General features: G+C 38.6%; 1 protein-coding gene across 2 annotated transcripts in view; it reads right to left on the bottom strand.

The window, feature by feature from the left end:
* Positions 1 to 19,816, bottom strand: part of ANO5 (anoctamin 5) — a 98,138-nt gene extending 78,322 nt beyond the window's left edge. For both annotated transcript variants that reach the window (XM_049890715.1, XM_049890716.1), the window contains exons 1-2: positions 19,328 to 19,816; positions 8,641 to 8,687 (exon numbers count right to left, since the gene is read on the bottom strand). In XM_049890715.1, coding sequence (XP_049746672.1) covers positions 8,641 to 8,687; positions 19,328 to 19,367 — 87 coding nt within the window. In that variant the 5' untranslated portion in view covers positions 19,368 to 19,816. The remainder of the gene's footprint in view (positions 1 to 8,640; positions 8,688 to 19,327) is intronic.
* Positions 19,817 to 20,666: the final 850 nt, after the last annotated feature.

Raw genomic sequence — 20,666 nt, 5'->3', positions numbered from 1 at the left:
TTGAATTCACATGCATTTTCTGTATCTCCAAAAATATTATAACACTGGCCAATGATGATCAATATCAATTAAACAGAGTTAACACTGATTAATTTACCCTTTTAAAAGTTTGTGGAATCACGAAAGCACAGAAAGAAGGCCCTTTGGAAGTACAGAATAATTTTAAAATAGCCTAGAATTTCTATATATTTTTCTGTTTTGTAAAGGTCCAAACATTCATCATAACTATAAACTTGTTCAACTCATTGGTTCTAGTTATCTCTGCCTCATTCCAAAGCTTCGATGTATATTCTATTATTAATCTGTCTTTTAAAAACTGACTGTAACATAGAGTTGGTGTCTTCACAGCATTCGAGTGTCAGTGGGAAAAAGCAATTTGGCACTGAAGAAAGTGAAAAAAGTTGCATTCATTTATTAAAACGTTTTATTTAGAAATAATTATAGATTAACAGGAATCCGCAAACATAGTACAGAGAAATTCCACATACGCTTCACCCAGTTTCCCCAAATGATTACATATTACACAATATGTGCAATATCAAAATGAGGAAATTGACATCAGTAAAATACGTGTTTGTATAGTTCTGTGTAATTTTATCACATGTGTACATTTTTGGTCAGAAATAATCCAATTAAGATATACAGCTATTCCATCATCCCAAAGATCTCTATCCCTTTAAAGTTACATCCACTTCCCTTCTCCTCAATATCTAGAGGCCCTGGCAACCACTCATTTTTTTCTCCATCTTTATAATTTTGTCATTTCAATAGTGTTATAAAAATACAATCATACATTATATGACCTTTGAGGTTGGCTTTTTTCACTCAGCATAATTCATCCAAGTTGCATGTATTGAGTTCATTCCTTTTTATTGCTGCGTAGTATTCTATGGTGAGGATGTACCACAGTCCGTTAAACCATTCAGCAGTTGTAGGACATTTTGGTTGTTTCCAGTTTTGCATACTCATAAAACTAATAAAGTTGCTATGAAAAATGGGAATATAAGTTTCCTTTTCTGTGGGAGAAATGCCCAAATGTGTGATGCTGAGTTACATGGTAAGTGAATATTTAGTTTTTTGTTTTTTTTTTTTAAACTTCCCAATAGTTTTTTCAGAGTGGCTGTACCATTTTACATTCCCACCTGCAGTGTATGAGAAATCCAGTTTCTCTGCATCCTCACCATTATTTGATATTGTCAATATTTTTAAAATTATTTTCAGTGTTTTAATAGGTATCACATGGTATCTAATTTTGGTCTTATTGTACATTTCTCCAATGGCTAGTGATGTTGAACTTCTTCTCATGTGTCTAATTATCATCTATATATCATCTTTGGTGAAATGTCTCTTCATCTGTTTTGTCCATTTGCTATTTTTTTTTTTTTACTATCAAGTTATGAGAGTTCTTTAATTATAAATACAACTTCTTTGTAAAACATATTGTCCATAAGTATTCTCTCCCAGTTGGTAGAGTGTCCTCTTAATAGTATTTTTTACAGAGTAAAAATTTTTTAAATTTGAGAGAGTACAATTTATCAATTATTCCTTTTATGGATCATTATTTTTTGTTATGTCTAAGAACTCTTCACTCTAGTTCCCAAAGATTTTTCTCCTATATTTCCTTCTGAAAGTTTTATGTTTTACTTTTAAATCTATGATCAAAGTTGAATTAATTTTTATAGAAGGTATGAGGTTTAGGTCAAAGTTGATATTTTGTCTACATACACCCAAATGCTCTAGCACCATTTGTTAAAAAGACTACCCTTTCTCCATTAAACTGCTTTTGCACATTTGTCAAAAATCAGTTGGCTGCACTTGTATGGGATTATTTCTGGGCTCTCTTATTCTGCTCCACTATTCTCTGTGCTTATCCCTTAGCCAATATCAGTCTCAATTACTGCAACTTAAAAATAATTCTTGAAATGGATTGAGTGATTTAAATTTTTTTTAATTGTTTTATCTCTTCTAGTTTCTTTGCATTCTCATCTAAAAATTTTAGAATGATCTTGTGTATATCTATAAAAAGTCTTGTTGAGATTATGCATTAAACCTGAAGACCAGTTTGGGTTTCCACATGTTCATTGCTAGTATATATAAATACAATTCATTTCTATATTATTCTCATGTATCCTGCAAGCTTGCTAAACAAATTCATTAGTCCTAGGAGTTTTTTTTAGTAGATTCCTTGAGATTTTCTACATAGACCATCGTGTTATCTGCAAATAAAACCGAACCCACTGCTGCATTGCTGTCGAGTTGATTCTGACTCATAGCGACCCTATAAGACAGACTAGAAGTGCCTGATAGGGTTTCCAAGACTGTAAATCTTTATGGAAGCAGTCTGCCACAGCTTTCTCCTGCGTAGCAGCTGACCTTTTGGTTAGCAGCCAAGTGCTTTTAACCACTGCACCACCAGGGCTCCTCCAGCTGCAAATGGGACATTTTTATTTATTCCTTTCTGATCTGTATGGTTTTTCTTTTCTTGCCTTCTTGCACTAGCTACAACTTACAGTACTGTGTTTAATAGAAGTGGTGAGGGCATCTTTAACCTTGTTCCAGATCTTAGGGGGAAAGAATAGTCTTACACTATCATGATGTTACTGTAGATTTTTTTTACCAACTCGAGCTGGTTGAGTCTCCCTCTATTTCCAGGTTTCTGAACATTTTTATTATGAATGGTTTTGGATTTTGACAAATGCATTTTTAAAAAAGTTATAATCATTTTTTTTTCTTTACTCTTTTAATGAAAGAAAGCCCTTGAGATCTACTTCCAAAAATCACGCAATGAAAACTCCCTGAATCACAACGGTCCAAGCCACAAGCAATAACGGGAATGTCGCAGGACCGGGCAGTGTTTTATTATGTTGTGCCATGAGTTAGGGGCTGGGTCCACAGCAGCTAACAAAAACAACAGCCTTTTAATATGGTGAAGTACATCAACTGATTTTCAAATAATCAATGAGCCTTGCATTCCTAGAATAAATCCTACTTGGTCATGGTGTATAGTTCTATTTGTAAAATTTTGCTAAGGTTTTCAAGGTGTGTATTCACGAGGGACATCATTCTGTAGTTTTCTTTTTCTGTACTGTCTTTGTATTGTTGGAGTATCAGGGCAATAATGCAGGCCTTTTAAAATGAATTGGGAAATGTTTTCTGGAAGGGATTGTGTTAAATTGGTGTTAATTCTTCTTTAAACATTTGGTAGAATTCTCCAGTGAAACCATTTGGGCCTGGAGGTTTCTTTTGTGGGAATTTTTAAATTACACATTCAATTTTCCTAATAGATGTAGAACTATTCAAATTATCTATTTTGTATTAGGTGAATTGTGATAGTTTATGCTTTTTGAGAAAGTGGCCCATTTCATCTAAGTTGTCAAATTTATGTGTGTAAAGTTGCCTGTAGCATTCTTTTATTACTCATTTGATATCCACAGGGTCTATAATGACATGCCTTCTTTCATTCCTGATAGTGGTTCTTTGTGTCTTCCATTCTCTCCCTCTCTTTCTCTAGTCAGTCTACCTGGAGGTCTGTCAGTTTTATTGATCTTTTCAAAGAACCAGCTCTTGCTTTCAGTGATCTTCTCTAATGTTTTCTTCATTTCAATTTCATTGATTTCTGGTCTTATCTTTATTATTTCCTCCCTTCTTGTTTTGGTTTTATTGTACTCAAGTTTTTTTGAGATGGGAGCTTATTATTGATTTGAGACTTCTCCTATTTACTATTATAAGCATTTAGTGCTACAAATTTTCCTCATAGCACTACTTTGGCTTCATTCCTCAAATTTTGATATGTTGTATTTTCATTCAGTTGAATGTATTTTTAAAATTTTTCTCTTAAGACTTTTTGATCTATGGATTATTTATAAGTATGTTGTTTAGTTTTCAAGTGTTGGAGATTTTCCTGTTAACTATCAGTTATTGATTTCTAGTTTGATTCCATTATGGTCAGAGTATGTCCTTAAAATGAATGTGTATACTGTTATTGGGTGGAATATTCTATAAATGTCAATTACATGCTATTTGGTTGATGGTGTTGTTGAGTTCTTCTATATTCTTGCTGGTTTTCTATCTAGTAGTTCCACTTAACTGTTGTGAAAGAGGTGTTGAAATCTCCAACATAACTGTGGATTTGTGTATTACTCCTCTTCATTCTATCAATTTTTTCTACACATATTGTGAAGTTCTGTTTTTTGGTGCATACACCTTTAGGATTGTTATGTCTTCTTGTTGGATTGATCGCCTTTTTTTATCATTATGTAATATTCCTCTCTGTCCCTCAATATAACCACTCCTGTTTTCTTTTGATTAATGTTTTCACGATGTATCTTTTTAATCCTTTTACTTTAATGGATTTCCTGAAAATCTATCTTTAATTGGTATGTTTAGAGCATATACATTTGATGTAATTATTGACGTATTAGGAATTAATTCTGCCACTATGTATTTTTGTTTTCTGTTTTTCCCTGTATCTTTTGTTTCTCTGTTTGAATATTCCTACCTTCCTGTGAATTACTTGAACATTTTATTTAATTCCATGTTGATTTACCTATACAGTTTTTTCCTACATTTCTGTAGTTTTTTAAATAGTGGCTCTTCATTTTACATTATATATATAATTTATTATAGTCTTAAATATTTCTGAATATACATTGAGCACTGCATCAAACAGTGTTAAACTTTTTGCTTCACTATCAAGCATAATTTAGAGAACTCAAGAGGAGAAGTCTATTGTTTTTACCCATATTTTTACTCTTTCTTCCTTTCTGATATCACAAAATTCTACTTTTTATAATTTTCTTTCTGTTAAAAAAACATTCTTTAGGCAATCTAATAGTAGGGATTCTGATGAAAAATTTTCTATTACCCTTCATCAGGGGATGTTTTGATTTCCCCTTCATTCCTAAAGATATTTCTGTTAAACATAGAATTCTAGATTAATTCTAGCACTTAAAAATGTTGTGCTACTTACTTCTGGCCTCCATCGTTTCTGATAAGAAATTTGTTATCATTCTAATTATTTTCCCCTATAGTTAAGGTATTCTTTCTCTTTCACTGCTTTCAAGATTTTTTTTTTTCTTCATCTGTAGTTTTCAGACTAGTTTTAGTTTATGAGGTCTCCTGGTGTGAATTTCTTTAGGCTTAACCTATTTGTAGTTACCACAGCTTCTTGAGTCTGTAAGTTTGTATCTTTTGACCAATTGGGATATGTCCAGCTAATATTTCTTTAAATACTTCTTTACTCCATTCTCTTTTCTCTTTTCCTCCTAGGACTCCAAAGGCACAAAATAGAACTTTTTTTGTTGCCTCACACATCCCTGAGGCTCTGTTCTTTATTTTTCCCCCCAAGTCTATTTTCTCTCTATTGTTCAGATCGAGTAATTTCTATTCTTTTATCTTTTTGTTTGACAATTCTTTTCTCTGTCCCCTCCTTTCTGCTGTTGAGCCCATCCAGTAAGTTTCTGTTAGTTATCCTATTTTTTAGTTCTAACAGCTCCATATTGTTCTTTTTCATAACTGCTAATTTTTGCTGAGACTTTCTAATTTTTCAAGAATTTTCATAATGGCTCATTAAAGTATTTTTTATGATGGTTGTTTTAAAATCCTTAACAGATAATTCTAAGATCTGTGTCACCTCCGTGTTGGCATCTCTTGATTGTCTTTTCTCATCCAAGTTGAGATCCTTCTAGTTCTTGGTGTTATAAGTTATTTGCAACTGAAACCTGGACTTTTTGAGTATTCCATTATGAGACTCTGGAATTCTTTTAGCACACTTCCTCTAACATGGCTCCAGTGGGGTAATTGAGGCTTTTCCTCATTATTGCCAGGTGGGAGTGGAAATTCAGGTTTCCCACTCAGCTGCTGATACCTGGGCGGAGGTGGGGAGAGGGGGGTTACTTGGTACTTTTTGCTGGGTCGGGGTGAGAGTTCAGGATGACCATTAGGCCTTTACAGACAATACCCTGGGTAGGAGGTATAAGGGTGCTTCAGCACTGCTCCCTACATGGCCTTATTACCTCTGAGGGCTGATAAAACTCCTGACCTACCACTAGGCCCCCTCTGACACCACTACAGCAGAGAGGGTTTAGGATGCCTTGTTACCACTAGTGGTAGTAGAAGTCCAGGCTTCCCACATGGTCTCCATGGACACCAAGTGGGGGAGGGGAGGAGGACTAGTTACTACTCAGTAAGGATGAAAGTCTCAGCTCCCTAGTCAGCCTTGTCTGGCACCATGCCAACAGAGAGTTGGGGCACCTCATTACAAACAGATGAGGATGAAAGTCTAAAATATTCACTTGACCTCTGGCAAAGAGGATGGGAAGGACCACAATATTTTTCTGCAGTGTTTGGCTACAATAAAGTGGTTATTGAGCAACTGTTTTTCTGTACTCCTAGACCACCCCCTTCCTGGCCTATGAGCTAGAGAGACCAGGCTTTACTTGGGGCTTTACATATTTGTGCCAGTTGGCATTTCTAGGTTGCTAGTTTCTCCAGCACCCAGTATGAAATATATGAGGCAAAAATAAAACTCAGGAAACTAATCACAATGTTTCTTGGGTTTCAAGGTCCTTAGCCAGTGTGCCTTCTTTCACCTTTCAAAGTCTACTTATGCTTGTTTCATACATAATGTCCAGGGGTTTTTAACTGTAATTAGCAGAAAGAACAGGGAAAATGTGTTTGCTCCATCTTTCTGGAAGCAAAGGCTATAAGCACTTTTGAAGTGACGGATTCAATAATACACCAATTTAATAACTCCAGTATTTACCAGCAGTTCTTCATCTTTTATTCAACGATAATCTGTTTTTATCCCAAAGTACTGTATGTTAAAAAAAGATATGTTAAACATAAATCTAGGCAAGATCTAAAAGTGAATTAGGCATGAGAGTGCTACTCTGCTGTAACACTACAATACTCTAACATTCCCATGTCACTTATTGCCTTTCTATTAAAAAAAAAACACAAAAACAACAAAAAAAATTCACTCAAAATGATGAGACATGATGTACCTGAAGAGTTTAGGCTCAAATTTAATTAAGTAAACTCAGTTTGGCAAACCAAACTTAAAACATTAAAATTCTTAGCAAGATTATTTCAGACGATGTTCGATCTGAGCTTGAAGGCAAGGAAGCAATATTCATTCTTGAAATGTGCAAAGGAATAAGAAATGGCAAAAGTATGAATTGATAAAATTATTTTTCTGTCCTAGAAGTTCAAATTCTGAAATATATATAAATATGAAAGATACACATAGAAGGACAGAACGTGAACTATAACTGAAGTTAACCTGAGCTATACATATAACGGTCTGGGAGAAACACATTATTATTATGTCAATATGAACAAAATAGTAATGAGAATTAATTTATTATCATTTAAATTTGATTAAATGAATCTCATAAAATCAACCTTTCCATAGCCCACTCCAAAGACACAAAAGCTTTAATTTTCTTGTTATTTATTTTCCAGGTAACGCTCTGAAATTCACTTACTCAGTAATTCAATAAATATGTCAAGACATTGTTTTTGTGTCATTTTATATCACTTTAGTTGTAGAGACTCTGCTTTATGACAATGGTTCTCAGACTTCAGTGACAATAAGGAGAACTTAAGTTGCTTTTTAAAATAATGACTCAGCCTCATTCCCAAAGATTCTGATCAGTAGTCTAAGGCTGGGTTCAAAAGTCTGCATTTTTAAGAAACTGTTCACATAATTCTTATGCAGGCAAGTCTGCAAACTTCACTGTAAAAATCACTGGGCAGACGATCTTCATAGTCCCTTCCATTTCTGACATTCTACAGTTCCTCTCAGCATTTTGGTCACTGAACTTTTGGAAGGGATCCTAGAATTTCTGGGAATCTTAAGTTAACCAGCTCAACCAGTCAACAAGCATGCAGTCAACTTATTCTAGTTGACTGGGAATTACAGTCATTTCTAGAAATCTGCCCAGTGCTCACTTATTACTTTTTTTTAATACCTTATTTATATCTGGCTGAGCACACTGATGAATTCAAGACCATCTTCCTCTGGAATAGGCATTCTGGACCAACTAGAGCCTACTTGAGGATTATTTTATCTGAAACACCTTTATAGTGCTTATACTCTGTATTGAAGCAATCTAAATTCTTAGTATCTTTTTGAAAATTTATATAAATAAAATAAGGTCTCTGACGAAAAGAATTCTGTATTTTCAAAAATTGTATTACTTAATTCAGGTTGAGTCACTTGTATTCAAGCAGTTATCAATAAGCACTACTTAATTAAATACTACTAACTGTAACAAAGAGCTGTCACATATTGTACATGTATTATGCTTCTAAAAAAGTGCTAGGTCAAATATTATTGTCTTGCACATCAAGGCTCAACATATCTGAGTTTATTTCACAGGGAGCTTTGAAATAAATGCAGAGTTATGTTTGCTCTCTCACAACATTTAGAAAGATCCAATATTAAATCTGCATGAAACATGGGATTTGATTTACTCATTAAAAAATGAATAGGTCCAAGGAGAAAATACATAGAATGTAGTATGAGAAAATAACTAAAGAAAGACTTAAGTGTTTCTATGAAATACATTCCTAAACTTGTCTCGATTTTCTGGTCTAACAAATAGGGAAGCTAATAAATATATATATTTAACTTACCTCACTCATTTGAAAATCATAGTCTATTTCTCTACTGTCTCTTTTCCCTAAATGAAATAAGAAAGAGAAAAACATATTAAAGTAGTCAGCTGATCAGAATATGTTCAAAAGCCTCCATAAGAATAAAACAGGAATTGAGCAAGGAGCAAAAAAATAAAGAAAAGAAAAAACACAACGGAATAGTTAAACAAGACCTTCCTGGAGCTAAGTTGTTTAAAACAACCTCTAAAATAAATCATCACCAAAAACCAGTCTATAATCTAGGTGAAAAGCATCAAATGCAGTTGTATAAAATGCAATCTTGGCCACTAAGAAAAAAAACTAATTCTCATTAATGCAGTTATCAATTCATAGACACAAACTCACTGAGAGGAAAATATCCAATATGAATGCCCATTTAATATATCATATTATTTCCAATTGTTTTCACGGAATTGGATCACACTGGTTGTAAAGGAGCCCTGGTGACACAGTGGTTAAAATGCTCAACTGTGAACCGAAAGGTCAACGGTTCAAAACCACCTGCAGCTCTGTGGGAGAAAGATGTGGCAGTCTGCTTCCATAAAGATTTACAGTCTTGGAAACTCTACGGGGCTGCTAGGAGTCAGAATTGACTTGATGGCAGTAGGTTTGGGTTTGTTTGTAAGTAAAGCACTAACAGAGCACTCGCTGCCATCAAATCGATTCCAACTCACAATGACCCAGGTTCTAAATCTGTCAAATCACTTTCCTGCTCCACAGATAGATATCTTAGTGATGGTATGTGATGAACCACTTGAACTGAAATACATGTTCAAAGAGGTTTCTGACACTAAAAATGTTACATATAGAATTCAGGGTCTTACTCTCTAGTGATCCCCCACTGGAAAAAAAAAAAAACAAATATTTTTCAAGTCAAAACTTCCAACATAAAAAAATTTCTTGGAGAAAATAAACACAATTCATGTCACAAAACAATATTAAACATATGTTAAATGAAATTAATTGTACATTGCTTATAACAGTTCAGTTCCTTTTTACAGACAATGAAAATCACTCATTGATTCTCTCTAACCATTAAATCTACTGTAGAGATGAATCTATACTTGACACAAGTTCAACCATTATGAGTCAATGAGGGGAGAAGGTCCTAAGCTTTTTATAGAGAAGCATTTGTTTTTTCTTTGTTAATGGAAGGCTATGCCAAACAAACCAAACCCATTGCCGTCGAGTTGATTCTGACTGATAGCGACCCTAAAGGACAGAGTAGAGCTGCCCCATAGAGTTTCCAAGGAGAGGCTGGTGGGTTCGAACTGCTGACCTTTTGGTTAGCAGCCATAGCTCTGTAACCACTGCACCACGAGGGCTCCAAGCAAGGCTATATGTGAAAATAAATACTGGTTTTGGAAGAAACATTTATTTTATTTAAAAATTTATTTTATTTAAAAAAATCAGATGCATCATTCATAGCTTTGACAATAAAGTACAGAAATCATTCTTCATATTGGCTTTTGGCTTCTTCCAGTTAAGCAATAAACTCTTTAACATTTAATAATAGCAACCTACCTCTTCAGCCTCACTCCCTTGCTCTTAACCCATCAGTCTTCTTTCAGACCTTTGTAACTTCTTTCAGCTTCACGCTCCCTTTCACTATGGCACCTTTGCAGATATTATTCCCCCCGTAAGAAATTCTGGAAACCCTGGTGGTGTAGTGGTTAAGTGCTACGGCTGCTAACCAAAGGGTCAGCAGTTCAAATCCTCCAGGCACTCCTTGGAAGCTCTATGGGGCAGTTCCACTCTGTCCTATACGGTCGCTGTGAGTCAGAATCAACTCGACGGCACTGGGTTTGGTTTTGGTACGAAATTCTCTTCCTCTTTCATTCCTCCAGAACAAATCCACCTGTCCTTCAGATTTCAGCTTGAAAGCTACTTTATCCTCAGGGAAGACTAACTCACCAGTTTAAATCATTTTATGTATGTCTATTTTGTGGCACTTGTCAGAGTTTCAATTTTACATGAATATATGTGTAATATTTTCTTTTTCCAAGAGACTGTATATTCCTGAAAAACCAAACCAAACCCATTACCACTGAGTCAATTCCACCTCATAGCAACCCTATAGGACAGAATAGAACTACCCCATAGGGTTTTCAAGGAGCATCTGGTAGATTCGAACTACTGACCTTTTGCTTAGTAGCCATAGCTCTTAACTACTACACCACCAGGGTTTCCATAATCCTGAAAGTTGGGGACAAAGTCTGGTTTTCCTCTCTTAGCACAATGCCTGGCAAATTAAAATTGTTTGATTAAGTATTTACTGAATGAATGAGTGAGCAGACCAGTAAGGGAGCCAGGTTCTTCTACCACTATTGCTGCTACTGCTAAATCAAACTGTTTTGAGAACTTGCCATGCACCAGACACTGGGATAACTGCTTGAGCTGGGCTAATAGTTTGAGGTGCCCAAGAGAACAAACGTAAGTTAGGAGGAGGTAAATGGCAGAGGGGCACAAGGTAAGGTTGGAGAGATAGAGAGGGAACAGTTGGCAGAAAGCCTTATAGGCCTTTTGAACGAGTCTGGATTTTTTTTTTCCTAAATGAAATGGTAAACTGTTCGAGTTTTTAAACAGTATTTACATTTTAAGAAAAGTACTAGCTGCTGAATGGAGAAAAGGTTCCAAGAAAGCAAGAAGGAGGAAGGAGACAAATTATGAGGCTGCTGCAATGAACCACAAAAGAGATGATGGCAGTCTGGACTAGAGCTGGAACAATGCATATAAAAATAAGTAGATGGGTTGCATATATTTGCGAAAATAATTTGAAAGAATTGGCTATCAAATTTCAGATGTGTAGGTAATAGACAAAGGGGACTGACAACTGCTAAGCTTTAGCAATTAGTGGAGGTGCCATTCAATAAAATGGGCAAGACTGTTAATGGTGAGTACGGAAGAAGCTGCCAGATGCACACAAGTATCCTTTTCCTCCTTCTTCTTTACCAGTACCAGTTGCCCTTGAGTCAACTCCATCTCATGGTGACTTCATGTGTATCAGAGTCAAACTGTGCCCCATAGGGTTTACAATGCCTGACTTTTTTTGAAACAGGTTCCCAGGCCTTTCTTCTAAGGCATCACTGGGTGAACCTGAACCTCCAGCCTTTTGGTTAGCAGCTGAGCATGTTACCCATTTGCACCACCCAGGGATGCCTTTATTAACAGAACCCTAATTGTATTGTGCAGCAACATGTCCCTACCTCCCCAAAAAGAAAAAAAATTCCTAACTTTCCTTGCAACTTAAAGTGTGATATAAATTTAAAGCTCTAATCTACCATATAAATGTCACTAATGTCTTTCTGGAGCCCTGGTGGTGCGGTGGTTAAGAGCTTGGCTGCTAACCAAAAGGTCAGCAGTTCGAATCCACCAGCTGCTCCTTGCAAACCCTATGGGGCAGTTCTCCTCTGTCCTATAGGGTCGCTATGAGTCAGAATAGACTCTACATCAATGGATTTGGTTTTTTGGAATGTCTATGTCCCAAGGTTTCCCCCACGTGTCTGTCAGTTTGTTGTACTCTGGGGGTTGCTGTGATGCTGGAAGCTATGCCGACAGTATTCAGATAAGGTTTATTAGTGCATTAAATGAGATAAGGAATGTAAAATGTTTACTGCAGCCCTGGGCACCTAGGAAGCCAACACATGCTAGTTATTCTTGTTTATATGGTTATTATTATTAGAGTATATTCTATTCCATATTAATTTTTAAAACTGATACAAATACTCTGGGATTAGTTTTAGAGTGTCAGAATAAAGGTGAAAGAATGGCTTTTGTATTCAGATCCTTTTGTTGCAAGATATGCTCTTAAAATGTTAAAAATTATTGTAAGCAGAGCATGAAAACTAACTGAAGTTCTATCACTTAACTTTTCTGAGTGTAGACTTTCGCATCTAAAAGACAAGACTATAAGTAAAAATGTTTTGAAAAATATCAAACATCATACCGTACCATCTCAAATAGTTTTACCTACGAATACTGCCTAGATGTACAAGAAAACTCCACAATATCCTGACCACCTCTCATTGGATCTTTGAATGAAAAGGCGACCAACCTAGTAAATCTTTATAATAAATACATAAGGGATGGGATTATAGGAAAATCACGCTTTGTCCCTCAACAGCTAGTACTTGAGCACTAACATCGGGAGGTTTTTCTTTCCTTGAGAACATAAATAATCACTGTTATACAGAAAAGCAGTGCATCAAACAAAAATATAGACGCTACCACAGAACAATCAAATAAGTGCAAGCTGTAACCCAGGATTATAGAGCATTTTAGGAATCCCTGGATGGTACACAAAGGAGCCCTGGTGGAGCAGTGGTTAAAGCACTCGGTTGCTAACCAAAAGGTTGGTGGTTTGAACCCACGTCCCCGCCCGTAGCTCCGAGGGAGAAAGGTGTGGCAGTCTGCTTCTGTAAGGATTTACAGACTTGGAAACCAAAAGGCAGTTCTACTTTTCCTATAGGGTCCCTGTGAGTCAGAATCAAATGTGCTTGGCTGCTAATGGAAAGGTTGGTGTTCGAACCCACCCAGTGGCGCTGCAAAAGAAAGGTCTCGTGACCTGCTTCCAGAGAGATAACAGCCAAGAAAACCCTATGGCGCAGTTCTACTCTGTAACATATGGGGTCACTGCGAGTTGGGGCGACTTGAGGACGATGGGTTTTCACAACTGCAGGCTCCCTGAGAGCCCAGCTGAGCATGGTGCCTAAACACTTCCCAGTAAATGCACACTTTATAAACTGTATTCTTCTCTGAAAAGCAGAAAGGTTGAAGACTATCCGTTTACTTCCTCACACACTATGCTCCCTCTCACACATACTGCTTGCACTCTTGACACCCAACCAGATGCTCATGTGTGCCACAGACTCAGACACACTTTTACGCTCGCTCACATACTAGGAAGTTATAGCAATGATGTATAACCACCAGACCTCTGTCAAAACACTGGTCTATCTGAAGAGGCAGGATTTGAAGGCAACAACTTTGAAACACCCTCTTGTTATTTCTCCAATTTCCTCCACAATGAATGGAAACACATTATGACTACTTCTTTCTGTGGGCTCGAAACCAGAGAGATAGGACAGATTTGGTACCAATTATCATGAAGAATCATCAAATATGAGTGAAAAATAAAGTTAACCCAAAGACTGAGCTACGAGTTTTTTTCTGAAAGCACACCACTAAGAATACAGGTTCCAGCAAACCCAGAGTCCAAAAATAGCTCTTGCATTTACCAAAGGGCCTTCTCAGTTTACACTCTGACGAGCAGCATAAAATAAAATATATGCAATCAAATACACACAGAATAGCTGGTTTGGTTTAACACAGTGCTTAATGTAAGTGTAAAGATACAAGTAGTCCTTGACTTTCATACATTCAACTTTCAAGTTATAAGCATCTTAACACCCCTAAACTGCCCTTTCCAATGGTAAATGTATCATAAATCAAAGAATGGGCATTTCAAATTACAACTACTAGTCAATAATTTAATTTCTGCAACCTTGACTTTTTATTAGCGGTGTTTATGTAACTATTCAAATATTCTATTATACTTTGTCCGTAGAATTGTATTTTAGTAGACAGTGGGAAAGTAGCCAGTTGGAGACTGTCAATTGCTTATGTGTTCAACTGTGGAGAAACTACTCAAAGAACATGAAACAAATCCTAGAATATCTCATTAACTGTTACCAGGCAAAATGTGAACATTCTGTCTCTGAGATGAAATCTTCCCTGCCCCATGCAAATTAAATCTTTGACTTTTTCATATTTAATCTTCTATGATGATTTAAGAAACACATTACAGAAAGGACAGAGGCTTACTTTTATTCAATAAATTTACTCTAAAGAACCTATTTATATTTAAGTACACAAAAATAAAACTAGATCCTAAAAATTGATGGTATGGAGCCCAGCCTTCTTCAACCAACAGTTTTGATTTCATAATTATATCATTTAACTCCAAGAAGAACAATTATATTTGGAAGGCAGAGTCTGAGATCTTTTGGACTGTCTATGTTTAAAACACATCCTCATTATAATCCACTTTTTCTAAAAACCAAATCAGTTGTCATCAAGTCGATTCTGACTATTGTGACCCCATGTGTGTCAGAGTAGAACTGTGCTTCATAAAGGGTTTTTAATGACCGATTTTTTGGAAGTAGATTGCCCGGCCTTTCTTCCAAGGTACCTCTGAGTGGACTCAGAACTCCAACCTTTCAGTTAACAGTGGAGAGAGTTAACCATCTGCACCATCACTTTTTTTTTTTTTTTTTTTTTTACAACCCTAGTAATAACAGAGGTCTTAGTAAGGGGAAGTAAAACCAACCCACCAAAACAATTGTCATACTGAGAAACATTTAGAAAAAAAAATAATCATTTCGGTGTTTTGAACCATCCTGCTCTCACCAATACCACATGCCTCTGCTGCTTCTATTCTGGATTTATGAACAAATCATGCGGCAGAAAATTAGGCAGGGTGCAGTCATTGGACCCACCCATCAAATATATGGTATTCCTTATCTCCACTCTTTTCACCCACCTCCAACCAAATCACAGACACACAGCTTCAATCACAATAAAATGGAGTGTAAAGAAATTACAAAGGCTTTTTCCAAAGAAAAAGAAAACTGAAATCATTTGGGGAAAAGTTTTAAAATCTTCCTGGGATGGACTCAAGCTGCCATATGACCTCATACTAAAGTGATACTAATTTAAGTATAGAGTCTAGCAAGTAAAATGATCCTGAGGCTAAATTAGATCACATACTTCTACTATCTGAAGGAAAGTAATGGTCAATCTCTTTAATGCTATATTGATTTTTTTTCTCCATTGTATATAGAACGTTATACTTTCCACATTTTTTTCCTCCAATATACCTTTAAGGAAGATATACATTTCTGTTTCTTCTCCTAGCTTTATTTCAGAAGGACTGATTATAAGGAAATACCAAATGTTTTAAATGAAAAAGAAAAAGCACATCTCTATTTAGATTTGGGGATTACTCATATTACAAGGATAATTCTTGGGGAACCAAAAATCAAACCCGTTGCCATCAAGTTGATTCTAATTTATAGTGCCCGAATAGGACAGAGTAAAACTGCCCCATAGGGTTTCCAAGGCAGTAAACTTTACAGAAGCAGACTACCACGTCTTTCTCCTTTGCAGTGGTTGGTGGGTTTGAACCACTGACCTTTTGGTTAGCAGCCAAGTGCTTAACCACTGTACCACCAGGGCTCCTTAATTTTCGGCAGAGGAGGAAAAAAAGTTCAAAAGAGTTGTGGAAATGGACTTCTAATTTTATACTTCTAAATGTCATTTCACTCTTTACACCATTGAAAGCCAATCATTTTTCATAGCAAATGAATTTACTGCATCATTTAGCAGAGCCATTAATCAAAGCTTAGTCTTCAATAGCTTCACTTTATTTCCTTCCATCTTCTAATTATGTTGGATTTTAGAAAAAAAGGGGGTTGCGCTCCAAGTGACACTATCAAGAATATGGAAAGATAAGTCACAGAATAGGAGAAAATATTTTCAAATCATATATCAGATGAGGGACTTATATCCAGAACACATAAAGAACTCTTATGACTCAATAATGAAAAAAGCAAATAACTAATTTTTTAAATGGGCAATGGATTTAAATAGACATTCCTCCAAAGGAGATATATGAATGGCCAATAAGCATATGAAAAGATGCTGAACTTATTATTAGTCACTAACCCAAAAACCTGTTGGTGTCTAATGGATTCCAACTGACGGTGACCCCATGAGTGAGGGAGTAGAATTGCTTCTTAGAGTTTTCTTAGCTATAACCTTTTTTTAGGGAGAATAAGACCAGATATTCTGTATTTATTAAATTCTCATTATGTGCCAGACACTGAGTTAAGCAAAGTACATACATTACCCCTTTTAATTCTCAAAACAACTGTATTACATAGCTTGTAAAATGCTACCACAGCAATTTTTCAGAAGAGTAAAGTGGATGAAAGAGGTTAAGCAATTTGTTGAAGGGCACACAGCTTACAAGTCACATTCCCAGGACTCACACCCAGAGCTGTCTGACTGCATGTGCTTTCTTAATCCCAAAGCAAAAAAAAAAAAAAAACAAACCCCAAATGGGGAAAAAAAATCACAATGTGTCCCAGCCTTGTAATTCTTCTCTGGGTCTACAGTGCTTAGCTATAATCTTTACAGAAACAGTTATCAGGCCTTTAGTCTTCCAAGCTGCTGCATGAATTCAAACCTCCAATCTTGAATTCAAACTGCTGACGTTTTGGTTAGCAGCTGTAGCTCTTAGCTGTTATGCCACCAGGGTTTCCTTTAGGTTAGTAGTAAAGGGGAAATTTGTGCCACCCAGGGACATCATCAGCTGTCAGGGAACTGCAAACCAAAACCACAGTGAGCTACCACTTCATACTCATTACCAAAAGGAAAAAAAAAAAAACATTGCTGTTGAGTCAGTTCTGACGCCTAGTGACCTCACAGGGTTTCTAAGGCTGTATATCTCTACAAAGCAGACTGCCACATCTTTCTCCCACGGAGCCGCTGATGGTTTCGAACCACCAACCTTTCAGTTAGCAGTTGAATGCTTTAATTACTGCATCACCAGGGCTCCCTTCAGGGTGGCTATAATTAAAAAGACAGACAAGGGTTAGTGAGGATGTAGAGAAATTGGAATCCTTATACGTTGCTGGTAGAAACGTAAAAGGGTTCAGCCACTTAGAAAACAGCCTGACAGTTTCTCAAAATGTTTAATATAGAGTTACCATAAACCAACCAACCAAACTCATTGCCATTAAGTCGATTCCGACTCATAGTGGCCTTACAGAACAGAGTAGAATTGCCCCAAAGGGTTTACAAGGAGTGCCTGGTGGATCTGAACTGCCAACCTTTTGACCAACAGCCGAACTCTTAACCACTATGCCACCAAGGTTTCCAGAGTTACCACATGACCCAGCAATTCCACTCCTAGAGAATGAAAACATACATTCATACAAAAACTTGTATGTGAATATTCATGGGAGCATTATTCCTAATTTAGGAAACAACCTAAATGTCCATGAACTGATAAATGGATAATACATGAAATATTATTTAGCAATAAAAAGGAATAATACACTGATACATACTACAACATGGGTGCACCTCAAAAATATGCCAAGAGAAAGAAGCCAATCACAAAAGGCCAAATACTGTATGATTCCATTTATATGAAATATCCAGAAGAGGCAAATCTATACGGTAAGTGTATTAGTGGCTGACTAGGGTTGAGAGTGAAGGGTTGGGGTCACTGAAATGGGGAGTGACAGCTAAGAGGTTTCTATTTGGGGTGATGAAAATGTTTTAAAATTAGATTATGGTGATGGATTCAAAACTGTAAATACACTAAAAATCATCAAGCTATACACTTTAAATAGGTGGATTTTATGGTATGTGAATTATGTCTCAATAAAGCTGTTAAAAAAGGGGGGAGAAGATGCAATGTTGCACTGTATTTTTGGTACCTACAGAGCTCTGGTGGTGCAGTGGTTAAGAGCTTGGCTTAAGGGCTCGCTGCTAATCAAAAGCTGGCAGTGCGAATCCACCAGCCACTCCTTCAAAACCCTGTGGGGCGGTTCTACTCTGGCCTACAGTGTCACCATGAGTCAGAATGGATTCCACAGCAATGGGTTTGGTTTTGGTTTTTTATGGAGCCGCGGTGGCGCTGTGGTTAAGACCTCAGCTGCTAACGAAAAAGTCAGCAGTTCGAATCCACCAGCTGCTCCTTGGAAGCCGTATCTGGTGGTTCTACTCGGTCCTATAGAGTTGCCAAGAGTCGGAATCGACTCGACGGCAACGGTTTTTTTTTGTTTGTTTGTTTTTTGAGTTATGAAGATAAGGCTCAAATGTTCTGTGGCTTAAAAAAGTTTGTTACCGTGCTTAATACTAAACAAGACGTGGAAACAGTCATTGAGGGAAATGAGGTACACGAAATAGCTACAGAAAAATATGTGCATTTTGAGGAAAATGTGTATACTAAAATATATCCACAGAATATAGCCTTGGCAAACAATGGACAAATATTTCCCAACAGAACTAAAGATTCAATGAAAGCTGGTAGAACCGCAGCATTTTCAAGTGCATAAGAGTCTCAAGCCGAAAGACCTTGGGGCCTGCCCCTCCCATACTCAAGCATCTCAGAGCTTAAGCAGCAACCAACAATGACAGGGAGGCAAAAGGCCTGAAGGGGCTAGCTTCCTACACACAGGCTTGTAGTCACCCACCCTAAATGGCAGTTCTCTTTGGGAGACCCTCCCATGCAGGTGCCTGGGTTCAGAAGCCGCAGCGCTGCAGCGCTCCTGCCCAGGGCATCCGCCTCGCCTCGGGACAATACACACAGAGGAGCCAGGAGGGTGGTCCCCGGAACCGCAGGGGGCGCACAGCCCAGGCCCAGGGTGCGCGGGAGCCGCAGAGGGAGAGGCAGAGCGCCGACATTCCCCTCTCCACCCGCGGCAGAGGCTTCCGTCCTGCGGCCCCCAGCCTCGCGGAGGGCGCGCCGGGCCGCGAACGTTCCCGGGACACGAGTCGCAGGACGCCAACGTTCCCCGCCGTACCTGCACCGGGCGTGGCGGGGTCCGCACACTCGCCTGGCCCGCCCCCCGCGCGCTCCGCGGACTCCTACCTTCTGCGACCACCATTTCCAAGACATCTGGGTCGCCCATCTTCGCCAGCTCGTTAACGACGCTGACGGCCGAGGTGCCGCGAGCGACAGACGACTTAGACTGGACACAAGAAGTTGTAGGGCAGATGCTGAATCTGATCGTGGGCCGCCTGTATCGTTTCCACGATTCCGAGGTCTTCAAGTCTGAGTCCCTCTCCTCTTTGCAAGCCTCGACCTCCTCCCGGGTGTCCACCAGACTCGGCTTCCTCTGCCAGTTTTGCTTCTTCAGCCGGTACTTCCCCTTGACCTTGGGCCTCACTACCTCCTCCTCGCCTTTGACCCCCCACTTCACGTCCCTGTCTCGAAAGTCCTGCTTGGATCCTTCCCAGCACTTCTCCTTGTACTTGTCGTCCGGCCTTCGAGTCTCTCCGTGCTTCCCCTGGTCCTTTCTAGTCTGGCTCGCCTGCCGCTTGCCTTTCCTTTCAGCTTGATCCCTCTCTCCCCGCCTCTCTCCCCGCCTCCAGACCTCAAGATCCGCCCGCGCCCCGCCCGCGGAGACCGTCATCTCCCCGCCCCTTGTCCCCACCGACTCGGTGCCGGACAGCACCTCTTCACTCGGGGGACTGGAGATCCCCGGCCTGGCCTCCGCCGCGTCCGACCATTCCTCGGAGCGCACCGATTCCCAGCTTTCTCGGCCGGTCAGCTCCATTCTCAACAGGCTTCCCTGGTTCCTTTCCACCGGGTCGGCCCACATCCAAGACTCCTCTCCACTAAATCCTGCCGTCTCCCTTCTCTCTGGACTCACTCCCTTCGGTCCCAACTGATTGGGCGGCTGTTTCCATGGCAAATTGGCCTCGTCCTCGTCCATCCGCCTGGTCCTCCGCCCACCGCAGGTGGCACTCGGAGGGATCCCCGTCTCGGCTCGGGAGTTATTTCTTGTCGGGTGAGAAAAAGCCTCCCTCTCCTAAAGGGGGCCCCCACCCCTTACGGCCGGCGGGTGGCCAGGATCTCCAAGATTCCAACAGACCCCTCCCTCTCGCCTCTGGCGCGTGGGTATTAACTTTTTTTCCTGGTAGCGGCTGCTCCAGGGCACCAAACTGGATCGCTGTCTTCAACAGTTGCAGGGATGTCATACATTGTGGCCTGAGTTCACATTCATCGTCTGCCACTTAAAAGTTGGATGCAATTTTTATAAGCTTCAGTTTCGTCGTCTTTAAAATGAGAATGGCAATAGTACCCATCTCTTAGATATGTTGTGAGGAGCACAATGCAGAGTGCTTGGCACGTAATTAATCCAAGTTACATATTGAGCTCTGCTCCACTGCGAGTCTCTTACTGCCCAGAGAGCTTCAGCCTCAAG

Source organism: Elephas maximus, chromosome 7, assembly GCF_024166365.1.
Source record: "Elephas maximus indicus isolate mEleMax1 chromosome 7, mEleMax1 primary haplotype, whole genome shotgun sequence".
Taxonomy (NCBI): domain Eukaryota; kingdom Metazoa; phylum Chordata; class Mammalia; order Proboscidea; family Elephantidae; genus Elephas; species Elephas maximus.
The sequence above is the reverse complement of the archived record's forward strand: the minus strand, read 5'-3'. Positions and strand labels throughout refer to the sequence as shown.